The following is a 24,800-nucleotide window of genomic DNA, read 5'->3' on the forward strand; positions in this document are numbered from 1 at the left end:
TCTGTCTCTCTCTCTCGTAATATATTATGTCCAATGAAATACGAGATCGCTTCCTACCATAAAACAATCGATCAGCTGGTAATCACACACACAACCCAAACATCCTCATTACGAAAGATTTGCTGATGATCAGTTAAATTTTAGGAATAAAGCTATTATACGTAAATAAAAAGGAAAGATATTGTATAAAAAATATTAAAAAAACACATTCAAATACACCGAATAATTGCAGCTTTCAGTGAACAGCAAATTAGGGGAGCGGCCAAGAACTTGACATATGCGTTGAAAATAAAAAAAATTATTTTTAAATTTATAGAACTATATTTAGCCTTCATGAAAACAGAAATCTTATCTTAAACTTAAAGAACTGTTAATAAAAACATATAAGTTCAAGAAGTCAGAATTGTTCGCTCACGTCGAATCAGAAGTTAATCGAACGTTATGACACGCGAGTCAGCTGTAAACTGATTGGATAACTGGTGACGCATGTCAGCATTTGCCGGTGCCTGTTGCTTCAAGATCAAACAAGTATAATAAGGGCGCATTCTAGAATTCAGTGGTAGGTTAATTGTGTTTATATATATATATACTGTACTGTATATATAAATCGTATACAAAATGTTTTTTAATTTTTCTCTGGGGTTCCCTGCGTCACTTCTATTCATGCAATGCGCCATAGGTTGGCCACCCCTGGTTTAAGGTATACAAAAAGGTGAATATTTCCTCCCACCGACTCGACCTATGTCCATCCGGTCACTGATAGAATATGTTCTATCCGACAAAGATGTCCGATGTCACCGACCCTGCTTAAGATTTACCTTAATACAGTACTGAGACATTAGAATGCTTCGTGCAGAACTATGAGAATTAACATAGGAAAACGTGTCATGCAGTATTTGTTGACAGCGGTGAATAGTGAGCAAGCAGGCCAGATAACAGCAGTTCCTTCTCATGGTAATATGATGAACAGCGGCAGGCATAATGATAGTTAAATGAACATCTCAACAGAGAATGGCAAATTTTTAGGTTTTCTTTCTTCTTTTTAATTTGTTGGATCAATTCTGGATTCAAAGTTAATCGATCATAAATTTTATATTTTAATAAACGTGATGAAAATTCCATAAATGTTTCGTATTAATGCCATTTGAGATCTTTCACGGGAAAGCAAAGGTTTCACTGATTAGTTTAACGAAATGATTACAAAGCAACACATAAATAAAATCTCATCCACTACGAGACATGAAAATATCCCATTATACGAAGAGTTTTCTTAATCTACACGAGTCAGATTTAGACATTTCAAAGCATCCTTCAACTCATTCCGAAAAATAACCTTTTTCGAATGGGGTTCTCATTGATTTTTGACGCATCTTTAATACGCAAAGAATTACTGTCGGACATCCATCTTGACGTGTGAATATTATAAAGCTAACGAGGAAAATGTAGTAAACTCATTAAAATGAAGATAATTCTCTAACACGGTAATTAATTACTACAGAGAAGTAGACAATAAAGAACGGCAAACTTCTAGTGAACCAGGAATAATGGCCATTAACATGAAACGTTGACACATTTATCGAATGACTTTTTAAATTTAAATTAACTTCGGTTTGTCCAGAGAAATGGCATCTTACTTAAGTAAGTTGATTGAGGTTCATTTGAAAGAAAATGCCAGCATCGAAATTAAGAGGCCAATAAAAAAACGAATCCTGTAATTCCTAGTGACGACCCGCACCTTTCCGACCGGTCTGACAGAAGATTGTGAAATGATGGTGGTCCACCCACCACACCACCTCGAAAGCGATTAACTAAAAACCAGAAAAATTCCGAGTTTAGTTAGTAGCTAAAAATGTTTTTTTTTGTTGCCGAGAATAGTCTCCAAATTATTTGATCATCAATCAAACCATAGTGATAAAAAAATCGAGTTTGACCTCAAATTTAATCGAAAGTGATTCAGATAAAAAAATAAGAAGAAGAAGACTTCTATATTCCCTTTAGGAAATAAATAAATAAATAAACCTATTATAAGCAACTGCGAAGTGTACTTAGCGATAAATGTTTCAAGTATGAAATTTGCTATAAAACCATGCAATACATCAAAGCCAGAAACGGATAATGAAAGCGAAAGTGAATCTCTTTACTCTAAATCAGTCGGAAATATAATAGACATTCGAGAATTGTTCATTCACTGAACGGCAGGTGGCAACACTACAACTCTTAAAAATGAAAACTAATTTATTGTTCTCTTAGATGGACATGAATGTGAAAAGAGATTAATGATACTGCTCATTATAACGACACGCATTATGTCGTAACTGAATTAAGTGCGTATAAATATTGCAGTGAAACTCTTTTGTTCAGAGGATGTGTCTGCAGGTGCTGTCTTAAAACTGATTTCCTGGGAAAACATGGCATCGAGCATCCGCCAGCAAGGAGATTACTTATTGGGATGTAGCGTTCAGGTACTCTTTGAGCCCGATTACTCTCATATGTATAGTTCATAGATATTACCTAACCCCGATAATAAGTATAGAAAATGGGATGTTCTGATCATTCATCGGCGGAAAGTTCGTGACAAAATTGCATGGTTTTCGCAGAAATCAAACTTTTATGCGACGGCCAATCGGTAGCCTGCAGATGGGTTGTGGACGGCGGGACATCAAACTAGACGTATATGGATGCATTTGTAATTTGCTGCACACTTTATTGGAACAACAGCATTAAATACTCTTGAAATTTATTTTGTGTCATTGATTTTGTTCAAGCACATGACGGCTTTAATCGCATGCCAAGAAAATCAAATTCATTCAATCTTCTGTTGTTGTTTTTTACTTGCGAATGTAATTCGGAATTATGAAATTCACGAAAAGTTGAGTTCAGATGTTGTTGAAAATAAGACGCATTTGCAATACGTTATTGATTATCGAAATCATCATTATAATAACAAGTGTGCATTAACTTAGTATTTTGCTTCAAAAAACTACCAGAGTAAATCGCTGCATTTACTTTACAGAGTTTGGACTGGCAGATGAATCTAATTTCGCCCTCATCCAAAAGCCCACTAATCCACTAAATATAGATAAAAATACGAGAAATCCCTAATGGCACCGTTTTTGGTGTTCAGATGGTGTTGTATCTGTGTACATTGTAAATTATTTATGCACTTTTCATCTGGTCATGCAGGGTCGGAAAACGTTCGACACGGAAGAGTCAAACCTGTCCCTCCCAACAACTTAAAAATTATTCGAGAGCCATAAAGATATTTTTACAAATAAGGAAAATTTAAAGTAATATTATAGTAATATAGAACAAATTATAATATCTTTGTTAAATGAAGAAAAAATCACACAAAAAATTGTTCTCATCGGTTTTAATCAGTGTGAGCAATGAGCTTGCATTTCCTTAGAAAGTTTCTTATGTCTGGTTTGTAACTAGTCGTTTTAATTTAAGGCACGCTTCCAAGTAAGTTCACTCCTCAGTTTATATTTAATGAAATTCGTGTTAGAAAACGATTGTCCACATAAATATGTAGACCCGAAGATATCGAGAACCCCAAATGCAAATATTTTCAATATGAATCAGGAAGAGTATTCCAAGTATTAAAAATCATTGAGTCTGCCTTTTGTAGTTCTTTTACAGTAGTCTGCTTGCGCTGTGAAATCAGACTGCATTTTTCGTTTTCCAGTTCTTCTATTTCAGTACCAAGACGTACAAATTTGGAGCGCCTTAAGTCTTTGCTTGTCCAGTCCAGCAATTGTATTTCAAAATTAGCCGTGTTGTCAATATCAAACGGAGAAAAATTTAATTCTTTCACATTGACATTAAGAGGATTTTTAATAAAAACTAGAGTCGCTTTATTATTTCTGAATTCCTGAAACCTTTGAAGAAAAGATTCTCTCATGTTTGAAACTGCTGTCTTGAAATAATCTTTGTTGATGAGGGAATTGTTTTCCCGGCGGTATTGAGACAAGTTTGTGAAATGAACGCAAGTTCACCTGTCTAAATCATCAGCGAACAGAATCAATTTCTTTTCAAACGAAATAACTTCCTCTGGCTTTGAAAAAGCAGTAGTTCTCTTGCCTTGTAATTTACAATTGAGCTGATTCAGTTGTCTTGTAACATCCACCATAAAGTACAATTTTTGCAACCACTGATCTTCTGTTAATTCTGGATATTGAACATCCTTGTTGTCAAAGAATAGTTTGATTTCATTTATGCAAAATGCTGTAACATGTCGCCTCTGAAAAGCCATCGAACCCTGCTGTACTGGAGAAGATCTCAATACTCGCTCTCCATTTCACTTAGCAACTCTTTAACTTGTCGATGGTTAAATCCCCTTGCTATAATGGTGTTGGTAATCTTAATTACCAATTCCATAATTTTACCAATTTCTTCTGTAAATGTTTGTGCACAAAGTGCTTCCTGGGGAGTATACAATGGAAAGTAATCACTTCATGATTAATTTTTCCTTTTAAAATTGAAACAAAACCCTTTTTGGCTCCAATCATGCTTTGTGCACCACCTGTTGCAATTGACACAATTTTATTGAGTGGGAAATATGATTTTTTTCGTGCATTCAAGGACGGCATTTTCTATGTCCTCTCCACGCGTTTGGCGCATGAGGAGAAATAATCCCAGAAGTTCTTCTCTCGGACCCTCAGATGATACACACTGCACAAAAAGGGAAACTTGGGCTGTGTCCTTGATGTCGCAAGACTCATCTACCGCAATTGTTAAAGCTGAAGCTAATTTAACGTCTTCGATTTGCTGGTTGCTCACACTTGAGGACATTGTGACTGTCCTCTCTGCTGCTGTTTTGGCAGATAAAGGTATGCTTTTAATGTAATTAAAACCTCTGCTTTGTTTTTGAAATCCCGAAAAAGTTCTTCAGATGCATTAACAAAACCACATTTCATGTATTCCCCATCTGTGGATGGTTTTCCTCTCTTGGCGATCTCCTGACTCACTACGAAGCTTTCAATATTAACATCATTAGCAGACTCTCTCCAATAATTAAATACAGAACTTCATTTTTCAACAGTTTTCTGAAGTTCTTCAACTGCTCTCTTTCTCGTGTCACCGACAGGATATTTTCTGGCAAATGTGGCATGTTTTATTGTGAAGTGTCTCTCCAAATTTGAGTTTTTGTTGTGCGCCAGTTTTTCTTGGCAAATAAGACAGGTCACAACGCCATCTGAGATCGAGATAAACGCGAAAGATTTAGTTTTAAAGTCACGATGCGCATCTGTTGTTTTTCATGGTTTATTCTTCGTAGCCATGTTGAAAAGCACCCTAAACAATATTTTATTTAACACGTTATATAAATACATTATTTAAAAAGAAAATAAAAACAACTATGTGATTATTCAAAATAATAAATGACAATAATTCGAAAATATAACTAAAATAAATCTCGCCAGTAACACGTTTTGTTGTAGCAGTTGCACTGAAATAAAACACGCCGCGGTGAATCGCGACCGTCAACGTATCGAAATAAATATGTTAAAGATACCAAGCTATTTTAAACCTGGTTTTACTCCATTTCCCAAGTAAGCAAACAGAAAAACAAGTCAAGTTTGCGCCTGCAAGTGTTGCAAGTCTAGCTGACCCTGCACGTGGTGTAAGACCAAGGCAACTCATGGTAAAAGTAGAATAAGCTCTGATCGCTAATCTTAATATTTACCCTTAATGCAAAGCACATCTCCTGGAGGAAATGTATGATGCTTTGTAATAAAGGCAAGGGGCCACTACCCAGACCGGTTTCGACCTTTATTGAGGTCTCATCAGTGGGAGCCAGGCTAGAAATAAATACCAAGATTTTAGTAATACAGAGCTTATAAGTATTTTACCAGAACAAGTTACCATAACGTGTTTTAACCTTTATATATATATTTAAAATAATAATAATAATAATAATAATAATAATAATAATAATAATAATAATAATAATAATAATAATAATAATAATAATAATAATTGCCTGGTTGCCTTCCTCACTTTAATCCAGTTTCTGGATGCACCCAACCAAAAGAGAATACTAAGTTGCAGAAATAGCAAAGCGACACGGACTCCGCTTTCACATTTCGCCATTGCCAACGTTGCCTTGCCCAGTAGAGGGCGCCCGTACGCTCATTTATTAGTCACTTTGTTGCTCTGCAAATGACCTGAGATGTCGAAGTCATTTGCAGAGCAACAAAACCTAATCCTAATTAGTCACTTGTTTGGCTGCCCTGCCTACCGTGTGCTCAACCATTCCCTCCACTCCCTCTGTATACCCCCTCCACGCTCGCATTCCACTCACTAACATCGCTCATCTTAGTGCCACGAAGTTTTGCGACACCTATAAAATAAATGAAATCTCCATTATGTGAATAAAATCCTTTAACAATTTTATAAATGAAACTATGATAGTTTTGTTTTCATTTTCAATTTTACTTCAGAGCCACATGTACGTACCCAAAGAGCCGCATTTTTCCGACCCCTGATCTAGTGTATCGGTTCCCAACTGGTGGTACGCGTACGTGCTGGACCTTCAGAGATACACGAAAAGTAATCAGTAATGGCGGAAAAACAAGCAAAGTAAACAAAACCCAAAACGTTAGTTACGGAACAATAAATGTTGTTTGAATCAGCGCTGATGGAGACACTTCAAAACTAGCTCACATTAGCGAATGATTGGTGAGGACTTGGTTATGATCCCCTCCCCCAATACCAAATCATTATGCACAGTTCATGCATGAATTTTGTCACCATCCTCCTTTCCAGAACAATCGCGTGTTACTAAGAACTGACCTTTGCGATCAGTGTCGGCTCGTATCTTGAAATCGTGGGGGTGCTGCAACTTTCGAAATATGCATACACACTGTAAGTACAGTGTATACGTGTTTGGTTAAAATATCAAAATTATGATAAAAATTAAAAAAATTAATAAATAAACATGAAACAATATTGTTTATTATCGAAAAAATTATACAGTTTGGTATAATTCAAAATTACTTAAAAATAAAATCCATTATCATAACCCCAATAATGTTCTAAAATAAAAACTGTAACAAATGTTATGTCTTTAATTGTAATGTCCAAATATTTAAAGAGACGGAGTAAACACGATAAGCACAACGAACACTCTACTACTGGCGTAAACTGCATATAAACAACAGTGGAACTGCGCGACGGACAGTGCCGCATTAGGCGAATAGCTGGTATCTCACTATGACGTGCATATGCTTGCGCGCGTAGCAATATGACACTGTGGTAAACACGTTGCTGGTAGCGTCCTTCGTCCTCCTAAGTGCTACAAGATGGATTTTTATTATTTTTTATACAAAATAAGCGAATTGTATAGGATTGTTGATGATAAAATTAAACATTTCAAGCAAATATAAATAAATTAATAAATATATTTATGTATCGAGTAAAATTGAGGTTCTGCAGTTACGCAGTGGTTATGCACGAGCCACTCTGCCTGCGATGACCCAATTTGCCGAACTCTTAGGCCTGCAACATTACATCCTATCACAACGCCTCTTTAAAACTCAGTCAGTTCCATTCTGGAAGCCATTTCACCAATTGGGCTGACTTGGGAGAATCATGGTCCTCAAATTTATACTGGCTGCAAACACGTGACTCATTACACGTCTCGATGTGCCTTCACCATCAGGATGTTCTTTGACTTCTTTTCAAGTTGTGTATACTTGATTAAGATGGAATATTGAACAAGGTTCAGCAAACTTTCGTTCAGGTGATATCGGTTATGAACCTTCTTGCTGTTTACGAAGCACATTAAGGGAACGATTACAATGGGATATATTTATGTTTAACAAAGAAGCATCCGATTACAGTGCTATGATGGGTATGACTGATTACACAGTGTAATGAGTAGGAAGCGTGAGTAAGAAGCAAGTCCTGTTATCTTTAGGAAGGAATTTTAACCAGGAGTACTCCGGTCCTTTGTTGGTTAATATACAATTCAGGCCATGAGTTAGAAACTTTTATTTAACACCGTCTTTACGTATAAGCATGCGACTGACAATAGCAATGTTCTTGAATTCTCTGCGCATAATTCGAAGAGATGTGGTTCGGAAACAGCTTTCATTAATACTCAGATTGGGATCTTTCCGTTATAAGAAATTCTCCGATTAATTCGTATTCATCTCACTGATGGATCGCGACGACTCATCCCTTGCTTGGAGTTAACAATTCATGTTTGGGAGCTAACATTTTCAATATACGATTATTTCTTCCAACAGGAAGGCTGATTCTCCATACGAGACAAGAAAGCGTTCTGATTGACCCAATGGAGGAGTTCTCCACTTTCAACATATAGGATGAGGATTCAAATACCCCTATTGCTGTCGATGTCTCCGATTGCCATCAGATGGTTGATGATTTCGAAAATCTGCATGAGACAGAATCGAGCTAATTGAAAGCCTAAAAGCTTAGCACTTGGAACAGAGTTCGTTTGTAGCTGTTTCTAGTGAGACTGGCATGAAAATTCTGTTTAAATTAACTGAAACATAAAAGCGATGATTTCTTCCAAACGTGAGTAGTGGTCGGAGTAAACCTCTCAGATGCAGCATATCTGAAAACAAAATTTCAGTCGCCATTTCCCAAATGGGAAAGAACGCACTTCATCCCACCAGTTCTCCTAATTTATTCACCTGACTATTGATCCAAGTACCCGTGCAAGGTGATAATTTTCTTTATTAAACAGCTCCACAAATGGGTGGTGATTTAGTATTAAATTTAACAGACTTGCAACATTAATCAGACATTTCTATAAACAGTAACAGAAATTTCGATGCTAATTATCTTTTGTGACAGAGGAATCAAAATTTTCTAATCCTACGATGTCTGTGTTTAGGGCACCGACGAATTTTCAATTTCCTGATTCTTTTTTTGCGACGAGTGCGATATGAAGTGATCTTCTTGAATATGATTTCAGCGAGCAACGTAAGTGCTGAGACAGCATAGCCTACCAGGATTAAAATGAAAGCCATCTTAATATGCTTCAGGCTTAGGCCTAGACGTTCACCAGTTTCCTTCAATGGAAGTTGTTGCCTCTCTTTGATACCCGCAATTTCCTCTTGAATCAAAACATTCTTTATTATTTTATCAGAAATACCGGCCTCAATAATCTTTAGAGTCCTGTAAAAGAACAAATATCAGATAAACAAATTAAAAAATGATCTTCTGTTTAAGTGTGAAATTAGACAGAGTGAGCTGAGCGAAGTTAATATTTTACTTAATCTCAACCTGTAAATCCGCAGAGAGCAACATTTGATCCGTATTATATTCTACGAGATGGAACATTTGGACTTGCTGAAAATGATAGCTCCTCGAACACATGATTTCATTCGGAAAAAAAAGTCTAGTACTCGCAGTCATCCCTATTTAGGTATTCGGATCCATGACTGCGTCGTAAATTATATCAAAATAATGGTTCTCTTCAGAGACCATTGTAAAAATAAAAGCCTTTTCCCAAAGCTAGATGATCTTTCTAACCTCAATGAGTGACCCGATGGATCATTTTAAACTCACTAACTCTCGATGATTGAAAGATACTCTGCGATGGTTCAACTCACTAAGCGGCACACCCTATCACTGAGAATAACTGTACATCGCCCACGGAAAAGTACACGTCGAAAGGCCCTGATAAATGCCATAAATGCCTCGTCAGTAAAAGCTCTACCAGACACAAGCTTCTCATGGAATGCAATGATCGAGGCAAATTCTGCAGGACCCATCAGTGTAAGCAAAGTTGAAGAGATCAAGAACTCTTGTTCAATACAAGAAAAAAATTTCTATATCAAGAGTTGTATTTTTCATAAGTGAACTATTAGTTGGTATGTAAAGATAATTGTTGTCAAAAATAGAGGTATTCAACTTGATTTTTGCAAAATAAATTTCGGATTGTAGTAGTTACTAATTATACAACATTATTTCAGAGTAGAATATATGTAGAAGTTTAGAAAATTTCGAAATAACGACCAGACAGCTTGTGCTACTTAAAATACATCACGAAGTAATGTGGGTTCTTTAATATTCAGTATTTTTACATAATCCTTAACTAATTTCTTTTCATGGCATATGTCTAAATGTCATGAGAAGTGTAAAGCAATTTGGACTTTGCTGCTCTACTTTATGCGTGAATAATATCCCCCCACCCTGTCCCCATTGTTACTTCTTTGTCATTGCGCTTTTGTGTGGTTTACGTTTTGACTTCATTTTCAGTTGGTTGGGATTAGGATTAAAGTAATCCGTTGATATTCTTCTTGATGAGCCAGAGGTTGTAGTCCTTGGAGATACTTGGTGGGGAAGGTGTTTTGCAGACCTCAGTAGATTGGAATAAATACAAATCGATGAGACTGAAGTTCAACTGTAAAAGGATGTTGCGCAACTGCTGCTCGTGTTCCTTTAGGTTTGGCAGAAATGGGAGGTGGGTGTTGGATTGTGATAGAGTGAAATTTTATGAACTCCTATCTTATCACAATCTAACATGCCTTTCCAAACAAAAAAGGGAGATAAATACAGTAAATTGCCTCTAAGTGTAAAATAAGTAATACGTATATGTATATCAAGTGTGTTCTGTTATGAAAAGGTTAAATAAGTATATATTTTGTGCCATTCGAGAATGAAGTTAAATTAATATTGAAAATGTAAAACATTACGAGAGCTTTATAAATTAACATGTATAAAAGATTTATGGAATGTAAGCACAAATTCAACAGTTGGGGGAGGGGAGTGAAGTCCAGAGGTCGTGAAGCCGTATGCGAGGGAGCGGCTCGCACAAAAGCGAACAACGTGACGTCAGCGTACGTGCGATAACCGGGGGAGCGGATGGACGCCATGACGTAGTAACACGTGTGAGTTTGCTGGACATCGAAAAGTGCGAGAAACGCCGAGAAAAAAAGGGGAAATATAAGGGGCATGCGACCCTGAAAAAGACTTTTTCGTTCCTGGATCTCCTGTGTGTTCCCCTCTCATGGTGGCGAAGGGTGCCAGTGACCCCGTATTGGAGGGATTCCGAATAAGGCAGTCGCGGGTCTCGACAGCAGTACATCCGCGAAAAAAGCAAGTTCGGCTGTCCACAGAAGGCCAGTTTCCTGTGAACCTATGATGCCATAAAGAAACATAAAGGAAGATAAGTGGACTTTGTTTGTGTTTTTTCACTGAATATGAATGAAAGATTTGTGCCACGTTAATATGTTATAAAAAAGGAACATTAATGATATAGGATAAGGTTGTATTGCTATCACTTTAGAAGGATATTGAATACATGTTTATTATCTGTCGTTGTGTTAAAGTTCGCTTTTATATTGAATGAAATTAAGGATATGTTTGGAGTGAAGAATTGACAAATTATAAAGAGATTATGAAAGATATGAATGTTATTTTGAGTAGTCTGACAGAGCTACGGAGTTTTAGAATAACTGTGATAATAATACATAAATAATGCATTAGAGAGTGTTAATATAGTTCTTACTTTAGACAGCTGCTACATAATATGTTATAAGTATAATAGTAGTGTTTGAATGTTTCATGCTTTGTATGGATCTCCCTTAAGATGGGATTTGAATTAATGCCATTAAGTGTATCTACTTTTGAGAATTAATAAACCTTGCTTTTGATTCTAACAAAGACTTTCTGTGATTTCTGGAATCCGATGTACCTCTTATAAAATATAGGATAAAGTTGTATTGCTATCACTTTAGAAGGATATTGAATACATGTTTATTATCTGTCGTTGTGTTAAAGTTCGCCATTATATTGAATGAAATCAAGGATATGTTTAGAGTAAAGAATTGGCATAATATAAAGAGATTGTGAAAGATATGAATGTTATCTTGTGTAGTCTGACAGAGCTATGGAGTCTTAGATTGATTGTGATAATAGTACATGACTAATGCATTAGCGAAGGTTAATATAATTCATACTTTAGGAAGCTACTGTATATTATGTTATAAGTGTAACAGTAGTGTTTGAATTTTATACACCTAGTCTGAAACTCCCTTAAGAATGGATTTAATTTAGTGTTATTATGCATATCAACCTTTGAGTATAATAAACCTTGCTTTTGATTCTAACAAAGTCTTTCTGTGATTTCTGGAATCCGATGTACCTCTTATAAAATATTAATGCGAACCTATGTGGGATATTAGAAAAGGGTATATTTTGGCCAGGTCTAAAGAGTTGATAGGTATCATTAACTACTGTCCTGAGATTACCTCTTGGTTGTTAATATTAATAATCTAATAGCACTAAGTGGCGCAGCGAAACAAATAAATGTCTTGGCGTTTTACAAGGGATAAATCTCGGACACTCTGATACCCTGGTACTGCCTCGATCTCGAGGAAATTCCATTGTCCATCAGCGCTACCACGTGTTACTCGATTGAGGGTATAATAGAGATATAACACAAAGGTAAAAATTAATAATAAACAAGGGAGAACACAACGTTTAACATGGGGTCATAATGGTTAAGAGTTCTGCAGAAGAGTGACGGTGGAAATATAAGTAGAAGAAACACAATGCAAAAATTGACCATCTGGGTATGAGCCAGAGGGTGTAAAGAGTCTGCAGGAGGGAGGGTGGGTGATCAGTCATCCAACCTGCTGGAGTGCATCAACCAGACTCCAGGGACCCGAATAGGTATGGTGAAAGGTTTTGTCCACCACCTGTTTCGGCTATTGGCTTGATGAGGGAAGATGAATCCAGCCAACTGTTGCAACTTCATCCCTTGTGCGCAAACTCGAATAAGAACGAACACCGTATTGGAGAAGTGCTAGATTCGGGTAGGCTGAACTCTACCGATGCATTTTTCCTATTTCTGCATCATCACCGCATATAGTTCAGAATGGATCATGGTTAATCTCCAATAAAATTCACAGGAACCCCAACTTTGTCTCAGAATAGTGTTAATAGCCTGGTCTCCATGCACAGTTTTCAGATATACACTCATATCTTTAGTAGAAATTCGGTCATTACTCTGCTATGTGCGTACCTCTATAACAGCTGCCATTTTGAATTACTTGCACTCATATGAAGGGTCACAGCTTCATTCACTATGACTGAAACACAGACTATTACTGTCTACTCAGTAACCTGACATGCTTAAAATGGATGAAAAAATGCTGATTTTAAATAATATTAATAATCATAATAACATAATTCATGTATTTATACAGTGTAAACCGAGAGATCAGTATGAAATGTTTCTGTGCGTTGCCTAGCCATATTGGATTTACTCGGCTGAAAGAAATAGTTTTTAAAAAAGGTTTCTGTATTCAACATACAGAAATATTTTATAACTATTTCTGGTTTACAGTCATTTAATATTTTTAAAAAAATATGTCTCTCAGCCAATTAAATCCGTTATGCCACTAGGTTTTTTTTTTTATCCCAGCAACTGTTTATTTTTTGAATACACAACCGAAGAAAATCGACAGTCGAGCTCACAGTCCATAGATTAATATATATAGTGTTATTTACCATCAGATTACGGAAGTTGTCTGCCATACTGACTTCAACTGATACCATTTGAAAACTTTGATATTATTGGGCGAGCTAAGTGGAAATTTTCAAAAGATAGTTTTAAAAATTGGCCTCGCATACACTCTTTGGGGAATTAGATGTCAGCGATTTATTTTCATTTAAAAGCTGAATAAAATTTTATTTAATTGCAGGAACCTCGGGAAATAAAAACTACTATCATAACAGTTAATTTAATTTAAAAGAGCGAGTTTAGTGGTTTGCAATCTCGATGAGGAGAATGAGAAAACTCAAATTGCCAGGAATTTTAATTTACTTTGGTTTTTAAGGAAATCATAAGACTGAAAAAACAGTGTTCTTACATGATGTCAAAATCCTCTCTGCATTGATGACCTCTAGGGATAAGAAGACCATATAATCCCATCTGCCACACATCGGTAGATATGAAGTACTTATCGCGACCACTGAAGACGGATAAAAACTCCAAATACCGTTCGTCAGCGAGAAAAGCCAATTTTCCATTTAGTATTTCAATCATACTTTCTTTCTCTTTTCCAAAAGGTACGATTTTGGATTGCCCCACGACAAAAGAGTGCTTGATAGTTTTAAAAGCATCGTCTGGAAAATGCTGTAATCCAAGAAAAAGTTTAGTATGAGCAAAATATCTTAATGCACGAAGCAACTTATATAAGACACTCGCATAAAAAATCTTATAATTGTAGGGTTTTGTAACTTACGTCCAATTTATGTCTGCAGGCAAAAAGTACTAACTACGCTCTTCAACGAATGAAGTACACTGCTTGGAAAGAAGTCTACGGAAACCACAGGGTAAGGAACAAACATCCATGGCACCCACCTTAATAACTTCCTTTCGCTACGATGATTGCAGAAATCCTACGGGAGATACTTTCCACAAGCTACAATAGCAATCAATGAACATTTCGGACCATCTTATCTGTAATGTAATGAGGGTCTGGACTGTAATAGGAAGGACGTCCCTTGACCACACCTGATGCTCCAGTTCATCCCACAGATGTTCAATAGGGTTGAGATCAGGGTTCTGTGGAAACCAGTCAAGTGTTGTGGCGTTCATGTCCAAACTCATGCAGTTACAGCAGGCCTTATGACACTGTGCATTGTCTTGGTGAAAGGGGTCAGTTCCGTGGAAACGCCACAAAGAAAAATCGTGGTATTCTCCAGAATGTTCAAATACCTCTCCAGTTCAATATTCTTGGAACCACAAACACAGGTCCAAGGCAAACCAGGACCACACAATCTCACCCCAATCTCCGAATTTCATAGTTGAAGTTACTCACTCTGGTAAGAGAAGTCCACTGAGCATCCTCCAATTCCACATTCGTCCATCTGTCTGGTACAGGTTGTAGCGCGTTTCTTCGCTCCCTAACAGAGTGGGGCATGGAAGCTTTACAATCTTCAATGTCCCATTACACATGCACGTTTCACCAATACGACGTTACATGTTGATCCCATGTTGTCAGCCTCGCTTCCGATTCGTGTTCCAGTCGACGCCCGGAATTGAGCATTCAACATGTCGGCCAATCGATGGCAGTTATCACATATTATATTTTTAGCACCTTGCTCGGTGAGTGTGGAGGGTCGTTCACTGCATGCAGCACTTGAACTTAAATCCGTGCGTTATATCTCTGTATGCTGACACGTTGTTGTGTCGTCCCTTCTTTCTTTTTTATATTATTTTTTCTTGTATCTCTCTCATTGATATATTAGGACAACTCATTTAACATTAGCCTTTCTTATTACATTCGCAATATCAAGTTCTATCGCATATGTCTCTACGTTAAGTAGGTTGCGTCATTGTTATGCGATCCACATTAATAATAAACTTAACCTTATGTCTCACTTCTCTTATGCTCCTTCTTATGTAGCTTAACCTTTAAGGGCCACCAGAAGTTTACCCATCCCCTGAATTCTATATATTATCCTGATGACTGAGGGAAATTTATTTTTTTACTGTGCCAACCTGAGTCTTAAAGTTAGAGATAGACACTGCCTTTAGGTTAATTATAGAATATCAGGTGCTAATAACAATAGAAATTAAATTTCTGGAAACCTGGGCTCTCTGGCATAATTTTACTCTTATTTGCAGTCGTGCCCTTACTTTCAATTGGGGTATTCGTGCACACACACACGTTCTTAGGTTCGATGTTTTATGAAGGATCAGGGTTAGTCATCATGATCAGAAACACGCATAATTAAAGAATCAAAACATTTATTAAATTCAATTAGTAATGCCATACAAGTTAAATTGATCATTAAATCTAATGTTAAACTTCTGCCTTTCATTCACTCTCTCAGTCTCAGATCATTTTAGCACTCTACTTCAAAGTATCAGCAAAATTCAATATCTCAATAACTCAATACATACTACATTTATGATTACAATTCAATTTTGACATTAAGGCATTTTAACGCATTTTATAATCTCTCTCGGATTAAATATGACAGAATCTCTATTTAACTGAAAGTCCTTAAAGTTCACTTCAAGAAAACATAGTCATTCACACAGATCTTAATTCTTCACTCTTTCTTTTAATACAAATTTCAGATTGCATTCTCTTAAATGTTAGTCAATTCTCAAAAGGGGCTAGAACAAGTGAGAGTACTTATATATTCTTTTTCTTCGGTTTTCTGCCGTCCTTCATTCTTTGTTTCGAATCTGGTTGTCTCGATTTTATCGCCACGTGGTTTACACACGCTCGCTTGGGTGGACGCTATCCTTCCACTTAGGTTTTTACGTCGATGATCTTCTCACCACGGCCTGCACTTAGGCTTGCTGAAACTCTACTGCGGTGTCATACCGAACTCTATCGTAAGACAGCCCTCAAAATTGAGAGCTGAACCGCGAACTCTCGAAGCACACGGAGAAAATTCAGGAACAAGAAAAAACGGGGGTCATTTACTTCCGTGTCGCGGGTTTTATTCGCTCTCCTAGAGCGCCACCTTTCCGAGTTTGAAATATCTCATCGTCTCACCCATTGGTCTCCGTTTGGGTGACTTCACCGATTAACATACGGAACTTCTTGTTTCGGGGGAATGTATGCATCATGATACTTTCTAAGATGTGATGCCCGTGGGTGCTTACACTGATCTTACAGTATTTAGGGTGATCTTTACCCTATGTTGTTGAATAGTACGCATTCTTTCATTTACAATACTTCATTAATAATTCCTCTCTTATTTTGTCCCTTTTTCCGACTTACATTCATGCTGGAGACTTAGATATAAAACTTTAAAATTCACAGTTTATCATATAGGAAGGTGTTATAAACAAAAAAAGTCATATTTATACTGCGCTAAAAGATAAGTATGCAAGTATGTTTTTATGTTAATTGTGAGATTCTGGAATGGTGATGTCAAGTAAAGTTTGAAGTCGCCTATTTCAGATCTAACAACATAATACCACACAGAGATGAATTACACGGAGTTAACTGGAAGTGAACTTGCGAGAAGGGAACTAACTCCGTCAGTTCCCTTCTCGCAGCCATTTACCTGGACACCGTTGAACCGACTGGGAAGCATCACATTCCTCCAATTCATACTGGCTGCAAACACATAATTCGTTACTTTGCATGTTATCCTTTGACTTCTTTCCAAGCAGTGTATATAACCTTTATTTCTTCCATGAGTTATGATGATTTGCTTCACTTGTGTATGCCATTTCCTATATTTTAAACTATTCATAGCCAAAGTCTAATCCTGCCTAAATAACATAACGTCAGTCAGTACAAAGAATATATCACATTTTGTGAGTCCTTTTCAAAGTTCGTGTAAATTCTGAATACTTTTCTGACCAGTTTTCTTGTTAATGGAAGAAATTCCTGCCAATTCCTTATGTTGTCGGTTAAGTTGACCTCATTTGATGTGTTCTCCGCAACCTAGATCAAATGTGGGCCTTTCCAATCCAAAAAGGTTATCACCTTTAACAATTTAGCTAATAGGCTCTGTTTCTCTGTGGACCAAAAGTTGACGGCAACTGTAGAAATTCATAACACATTCAGCACCTTCTTTTTGTCGGTTTTCATTGAAGGATTGCTGATTGAAAGACGCTTGTTATCTCAGACTATTCATTGAGTTAATTTTAATCCTGCAGCTTGTTAACTGTGCACTAGATAGGGGAAGCTGTGGAATGGGATGATCATTCACAAGACCTATTTCTTTGAAATGGGATCGGCATGTTTAGGTTTAAGCCTGTCTGCCACTAAATCGATATTTACTACAGTGGATATGCTCCATCTGTTTAAATGCAGTGGAAAGTATTTTCTGACGAGGAAAGAATTTTGTGATTAGAACTAAGCTCCGTTGTCATCATTCCCAGAAAACGTATTCCTTCCATGGTGAACAACAATGAGTTACCTTCGCCGTGATATTTGTATAGAAATGATGAGGTAGGTGCGACCATACAACACAGAGTGTCAGACTGCGAGGTGTCTGACAACTTAGTACAGAAAGTTCTAGATCAGAAATTAAACTGGCCTGCACAACATATTCAACTGAGCCTTTTGAACCTGAAATGAGTAATTTCGCTATTGTTATTCCACAGATCTTCTCTTCAACCATGCGTACTTTCGGACATAGATGGTTGAAATACTTGAAAATATATAAGGTAGATACCTGGTTAATAAACTACGTCTTATGATCTCCCTTGTGCTGTTTGCAACTGGATCGCCAGCTTCAACCTCCGTACTTTAAATAATATCTTTGGTATCCACTTCCTCTCCCCAGATTGCACAACAGAAACCGGAATCTTCAGGTTTCTCTATTTTCAATCACTCTGTTACTACTGTACATCAAAGACTTTCTCTCAGCAAACGCAATTCTAATCCATAGTTTCGATGATGACAATAGACTCGTTCGGCAAAACTTGTGAATGCAACATGGATGTGTATAATTGGTGAAACATAAATTCTTCCATAGCGAATGTCTTAAACTCTGGTCCGCTTGTTGTTCTTCAATGGGGAGGTGATTAATCAATCCTCGAGGCATCATTATTACCAAAATAGATTTTGACTTCATAGAAGAAATATTTCACTTCACACAGTATTGAGATTTTCATGTTGGATGACAGTTCCTTCACTGACTTATCTCGAGGCTTTCTTAGCACAAACCGCAGCCGCTGAAAACGACGTGGCATTTTCTGCTCAAGACATTATATGTCTCAGTATATTTGTAGATACTGAAGACTATTTCTGAAGATTTCTCAAAATATTTCTGAAGACTAGCTGCTTAGCATCTATTTATTGTCCAGTTTCAAAAACTTATTCAACTAACTTCTTTTCCTATTTTTCAGTGTATTTTCTGTCTTTCCCTGTTCTGCAAACAATCTAACTGTAGCTATTTAAGATTCACAAACCGATTCCTGCTTTCCCCTTAACTTATTTCCCTCTAACGCATTGTTGCATTACTTTTTTTTTCAACCTTTGGAGTGTTGGAGAAATTTACCATCAGTGACAAAAATGCACAAACATTTAGAAAGAACTACTTATAACTTAGTATAATCTAGTTGTGTTGTCTTGTCAGATGTCATCTCCTTCCAGGAGGTTGACTACCTCTAGCTTCCACCGAGTACGGTTTTGTTCTTCTCTTTTGCATTCTTCATAGGACGAAAAGGTCCCGTCCTTAATATTTCCCATCCAAGCTGTTCTTCATCCTCCTCTTCTTCTTTTTGCTTGTATTATTCCTTCTAGAAGTGTGGTTTGCAAGGATTCATGCCATAGTATGGGACCAAGGTAGGTGGTTTTCCTTTTCTTAATGGTTTCAACAGATGCCTATCTTCTCTAATCATCTGCAATATTTCTAAATTAGTTTCTGGAAGTCCATGGGACTTAAAAATTCTTCTGAGGATCCACATATCAAAGGCTTTCGGTTTATTTTCACAATATTTTGATATTGTCCAGGTTTCTGTTCTATATAGCAGTGTTGACCATCTGTAGCATTTTGACAGCCTAATTCTTGTTTTTGTGTGAATTTCCCTTGAGGTCAAAATGTTTTTTATGCTAATAAAGGCTGATCTAGCAATTTCTATTCTTCTTAATATTTCCTTATCACACTTTCCATTCTCTGTAATTAGTTGACCCAAATATATTTAACTCTACTTGATCTAAAGTATTTCCTCTGATCTTAATATTTATATCGGGTATTTTCCCCTTTTCTCTTGTTACCAGCATGCTTTTGTTTGAAGTTGAAATTAGTCCATATATTTCACTTACTTTCAGCGTCTCTTCTAGTAGGTTTGAAGATCTTTTTTATTTTCAACTAGCTGTACTGTATCATCTGCATTCTTAAGTTGTTTATATTCCTTCCTCCTATGCCGACTCCTTTAAATTCTTCTAATTGCTGGAAGATATTTTTAGTGTAGAGGTTAAACAATATAGGAGAAAGAACACAGCCTTGTCTGACACCCTTCTTTAATGGGAATTCCTCCGAGATTTCTCCTGATATTTTCATTGAGGCAGTTTACTCCCAATATAGATTTATCAGTAATCTGTTATCTTTACCGTCTACTCCTAAATTTCTGATGCATTTGATCAGGTGTTCATGTTGTATATTATCAAATGCCTTTGTTTAGTAAAAAAAAACATAAGTAGACTTCTGCTTCTCCAGATATCTTTCTATAATATTTTTATTGTTGAAGAGGCCTTGTTTAGTTCCTTTAGTTTCCTGGAAACCAGACTGTGATTCATTAATTTCCATTTTGATTTTTTGTTTATTTCTTTCTAGGATGATATAACTTTTGGTATCTGACTGATTGTTCTGTATTCCTCACATTTGATTCTCTTCGATTTTTTAGGTATTGGTAGGAACGTTGAGTGCTTAAAATCTTTTGGCAGTTGTCTAGTTTCATATATTCTGTTACGTATGTCAGTCAGTGATCTTATAGCCTTATCATCTAAAGCCTTTAGATATTCTGCCATAAATTTTACAGTTCCTGGAGCTTTTCATGGTTTGTATCCTAATGGCACTTCCCAGGCAAGAATAGATGGCCGCTCCAAATCTTCTTGCATTGGCTTATCTATTCTATCATGATTGCAGAGTTCCTTTGGGTTCTGTACTCATCTATCCCTTATTTATTTTCTTTCTCCATTAGGATGTTTCCATTGGTATCTTCAAGATTTGCTAGTTAGCTCCCTAACTTTTTCATGAAGTTCCCTGGTTTTGTGCTTTTTGTGCAGAAGTTCAATTTTCTTGAATCTGTTGTTGAGCCACGGTTCATTTTCAATCCTACATTCTTTCCCGATCTCATTGTTTAAGTTCTTGTATTCAGGACGATTTTTGTGTTTCTTTCTGTCTCTCCTTCGTCATTTTCAGTATCTTGTCATTTATCCAGGGTTTACTCATCTTCTCAAATTTGGAAATTATTTGTTTTACTGCCTTTTGTATGCCCTCTTTTAATTTCTGCCATTTATCCTCAATCTCATCTTTAGGGTAAGGATACTTGCTGGAATCAGGAACATCAACAGCAGTGGTTTGTACTAGTTTCTTTAAAAATTTATTTTGTATTTCTTGATGTTTATGGGAGCCAAGATCATATTTTTCTATGTTTAGAGATTTCATTGTTTTCTTTAATTTTATTGCTGCTTTAATGACCACAGGGTCATTAAGGCAGCAATAGCCTTACCTAGGGGCTGATATTGGATCAGACCCAGGGTCTGATCCATTATCAGCCCCTGAGTATGTTTAGGCTTGTAAGATGTTATTCCGGAATCTTTTTTGTAATCATTATATAGTCAATCTGGTCCCTACAGGTGTCTGTGGGACTCTTCCATGCGTAACGTCTTCTAGGAGGGAGGCTAAAAAAAGTATTTGCTATTACCAGATTGTTTTCTTCACAGAACTGTATTAATTTTTCTCTCCTGGATTTCTATGTCCCAGGCTCTGGTTTCCCATGCAGGAAGAGACCTTTTCTGAGCCTACTTTAGCATTTAGATCTCCCATGACGATAGTTATGTCATCTGATTTAGCGTTGTTCAGTGCATTTTGAATGTGTTCATAGAAACATTCTACATCTTCATCTGGGTAATCAGAAGTAGGTGAATGTATCTGGAAAATAAAAATAAAAATATTAAAAGGCTGAGCTACAATTTTAATGCAATTATCCTGTCGCTTATGGGTCACAAGCCAAAGTAAGGATTGCCCAATCTTATTTTTTAGTACAAATCCTACTCCATTCCTAAGACTGTCTCCACATGAGTATATAATTGAATGGCTCTTTCTGTTTATTTTTCCACTATTATTCCATTCGACTTCACTGATACTAGTAAAGTCAATTTTCATTACTACAAGTTCTTGTATAAGATTATCTAACTTCCCAGCTTCATATAAGGTCCTTACCTTCCAAGTTGCAAACCTTAAGAGACGATTCTTGGTTTTCGGACGTGAAGGATCAGCAGATACCTACCCTGGAGGGTTTAAGGTATCTTCGTCATATGCTATTTTCATAGTATCCATCTTACGTTCCCGAGTTTCTTTCTCTTCTTCCCTGTAATGTTTCGAGAGACAGAATTTGCTGAGGGGTCCAACCTCGTCTCGATTGTTTAAATCCGACATTTCCGGTTCTCTGTTTCATGGTCAACGGAAGGTTACGTAGTGAGGTTCCTGTCTCTTCCACAGTGACTGGCCACATCTCTGTTTTGTCTCGGAGTATTCGTGACTATGTCACATAGTTTGCTGTCACCTTCATTACCATTGTCCAATTAAATTTTGGTCATCTGCTACCTCAGCCATTCCAGTCTTCACGTGAAACAAGGAGGAGACATTCTCCTTCACTACAGCATAAAATACTGATACTCTCACTTAGTTTTGCATGCCAGTCGAGGCACGGTCTCAGGCTTTGGCCGCTGGTGCACTCTACCAGATACTTCGAGTCATACATGAGAGTTGCATGAGCAGTGGCGGGGACCAATTCCACCCATCCACCAAATATTTTGATGCGACTGCTGAGCAGGCAGGTGTGCTACCCAAACCTCGTTGACGGTGTAACTGATATAAGCGTCATGACTACAGAAATGGATGCTATTTTTGTTTGGCTAAAATAGAATAGTTTATCAATTTCAGAGAAAAGGCTACCTTGGGGAGTATCATTAATAATAATATATATATTATTAATGATATATATAATAATATATATATCATATATATAATAATGTATCATATATATAAATAATATATATCATATATATAAATAATATATATCATATATATAAATACATATATATAATAATAATAATAATAATAATCCTCAACTCAACATCACCAGAGTTAAAGATCGGTACTATCAACGTAAGAAGCCTGAATGGCAAAGAAATGGAGCTAGCTGAAGAATTAGATAAGTACCAGATCGACATAATAGGGGTGACTGAAACAAAACAGACCAAAACTGGTGAGATCTTTCTGAGCAATAAATACAAAATGTTATATTCAGGCAATGACAATCAAGGAAAAGAAGGAGTAGCCATAGTATTCAACACAAAATACGAGGCTAATCTTTTTGAATGGCAGTCAGTCTCAAGTAGAGTAATGTGGGCAAATATGAGAATGGGGAACTGGACAATGAGACTTATTTGTGCCTATTGTCCCACAGAAGGTTCTACTAAGCTAGAAGTGGAGGAATTTTTTGACGCTTTAGAAAAAGCAACTGACACAATGAAAAAGGAAAAGTTGGTCCTTGTTGGGGATCTAAATAGCAGAGTAGGAAATGATTGTGAGACATACAAAAATATTTTGGGAAAATTTGGAGAAAAGAGCAAAGCTAATAATAATAGCAAATACCTGTTGGATTTCTGCTCAGGACATGGGCTGGTTATTACTAACACCAAGTTCCAACATAAAAATGTGCACAAATTCATATGGAGAGAAGAGCTAGGAATAAGAAAAGTCTCATTGACTATGTTATTGTTCATAGTGATGTTTTCTCCCTGGTCCAGGACACCAGAGTGTACAGAGGATTTGAAATTGGAAGTGATCACTATTTAGTCTTGAGCAGGATAAAATTGAATTTCATATTGAAAAGAATAACATGTAAGAAAGTTTTAAAGCGAATAAAAGTTGAGCAGTTCTCAGATGTGAGCTGTAGACTAAAATACACAAAGATTATTGAAGAAAAAATTGAAGAGTAGTTTGAGAAAAGGAATCAAACCTTGGAGATTCAGTGGCAAACTCTGAAGAAAACATTGATTGATTCTGCCAGAGAGGCATGTGGTGAGGTTGTCCGTAAGGATAAAAAAAATCAGAACTCCCTGGTGGACACAGGAAGTTAAAGAGGCGGTGAAGGAAAAAAAAGATATCCTTGAAGTATGGAGTAATTACTTTGAAAAACTGCTAAATGATACAAGCAGTGATGACAGCACAGTGGTAAAAAACACTGACCAGGCATGCAGTCAGGAACACATATCCATACTTGAAGTAGAAAAAGTCATCAAAGGCTTGAAATGTGGAAAGGCCGCAGGAGTAGATGATATTCGACCAGAAATGCTGAAGTATGGTGGTATAAGAGTGTTACAGTGGCTGCACTGCATAGTTCAGAAAGCCTGGACAGAGGAACGAATTCCCGATGATTGGAGTAGAGCTCTCATAGTACCCATATATAAAAAGGGAAATAAAACTGCATTTGAGAATTACAGAGGTATTTCCCTACTGAGTGTTCCTGGCAGATCTACGCAAGTATACTTGAGAAGAATTGTGGAAGAAAAGCTTGGTGAAGAACAAGCTGGATTCAGGCCAGATAGAGGCTGTCAGGATCAGATCTTCACTTTACAACAAATAGTCGAGAAAGCATGGGAATATAACAAAGATCTGTATTTAAGTTTTGTCGATCTGGAAAAGGCATATGACAAGGTGCCAAGAAAGAAGCTATTCAATACGCTGCAGTTATATGGTGTCGATGAGGCATTATATCAAGCAATACTTAGTCTTTATTTGAGTTGTAAGTCAGCAGTTAGAATTGAAGGAAGTAGAGGAAGATGGTTTAATGATAAATCTGGTGTGAGACAAGGATGTACATTATCCACTCTGTTATTCATTATCTATATGGATCACATTATGAAGGAAAGTGGTATTAAACATGATATCAAAATTGGAGATGTTAATATCAGCTCTTTGCTTTATGCGGATGATGTTATACTTCTAAATAAATCCGCTACAAGTCTGCAAGATTCTCTGACTAATTTGAATAGCTGTTGTAATAGATATGGTATGAAGGTCAGCAATAAAAAGACAAAGACAATGAAAATAGGCAGAATCATTGAAAATGTCAACTGTGTTGTGAATGGAGAACC

General features: G+C 36.6%; 1 protein-coding gene across 1 annotated transcript in view; it reads right to left on the reverse strand.

Annotated features, from left to right (window-relative positions):
- Positions 1–9,129: 9,129 nt before the first annotated feature.
- LOC150097116 (uncharacterized) overlaps positions 9,130–24,800 on the reverse strand; it is a 29,393-nt gene continuing 13,722 nt past the window's right edge. The window contains exon 6 of the mRNA XM_090407585.1: positions 9,130–9,147. Within this exon, the coding sequence (XP_090263711.1) occupies positions 9,130–9,147 (18 nt within the window). The remainder of the gene's footprint in view (positions 9,148–24,800) is intronic.

The sequence above is a fragment of the Typopeltis vanoorti genome, chromosome 17, assembly GCF_054136105.1.
Source record: "Typopeltis vanoorti isolate ZY-2024b chromosome 17, IOZ_Tvanoo_1.0, whole genome shotgun sequence".
Classification (NCBI taxonomy): Eukaryota; Metazoa; Arthropoda; class Arachnida; order Uropygi; family Thelyphonidae; genus Typopeltis; species Typopeltis vanoorti.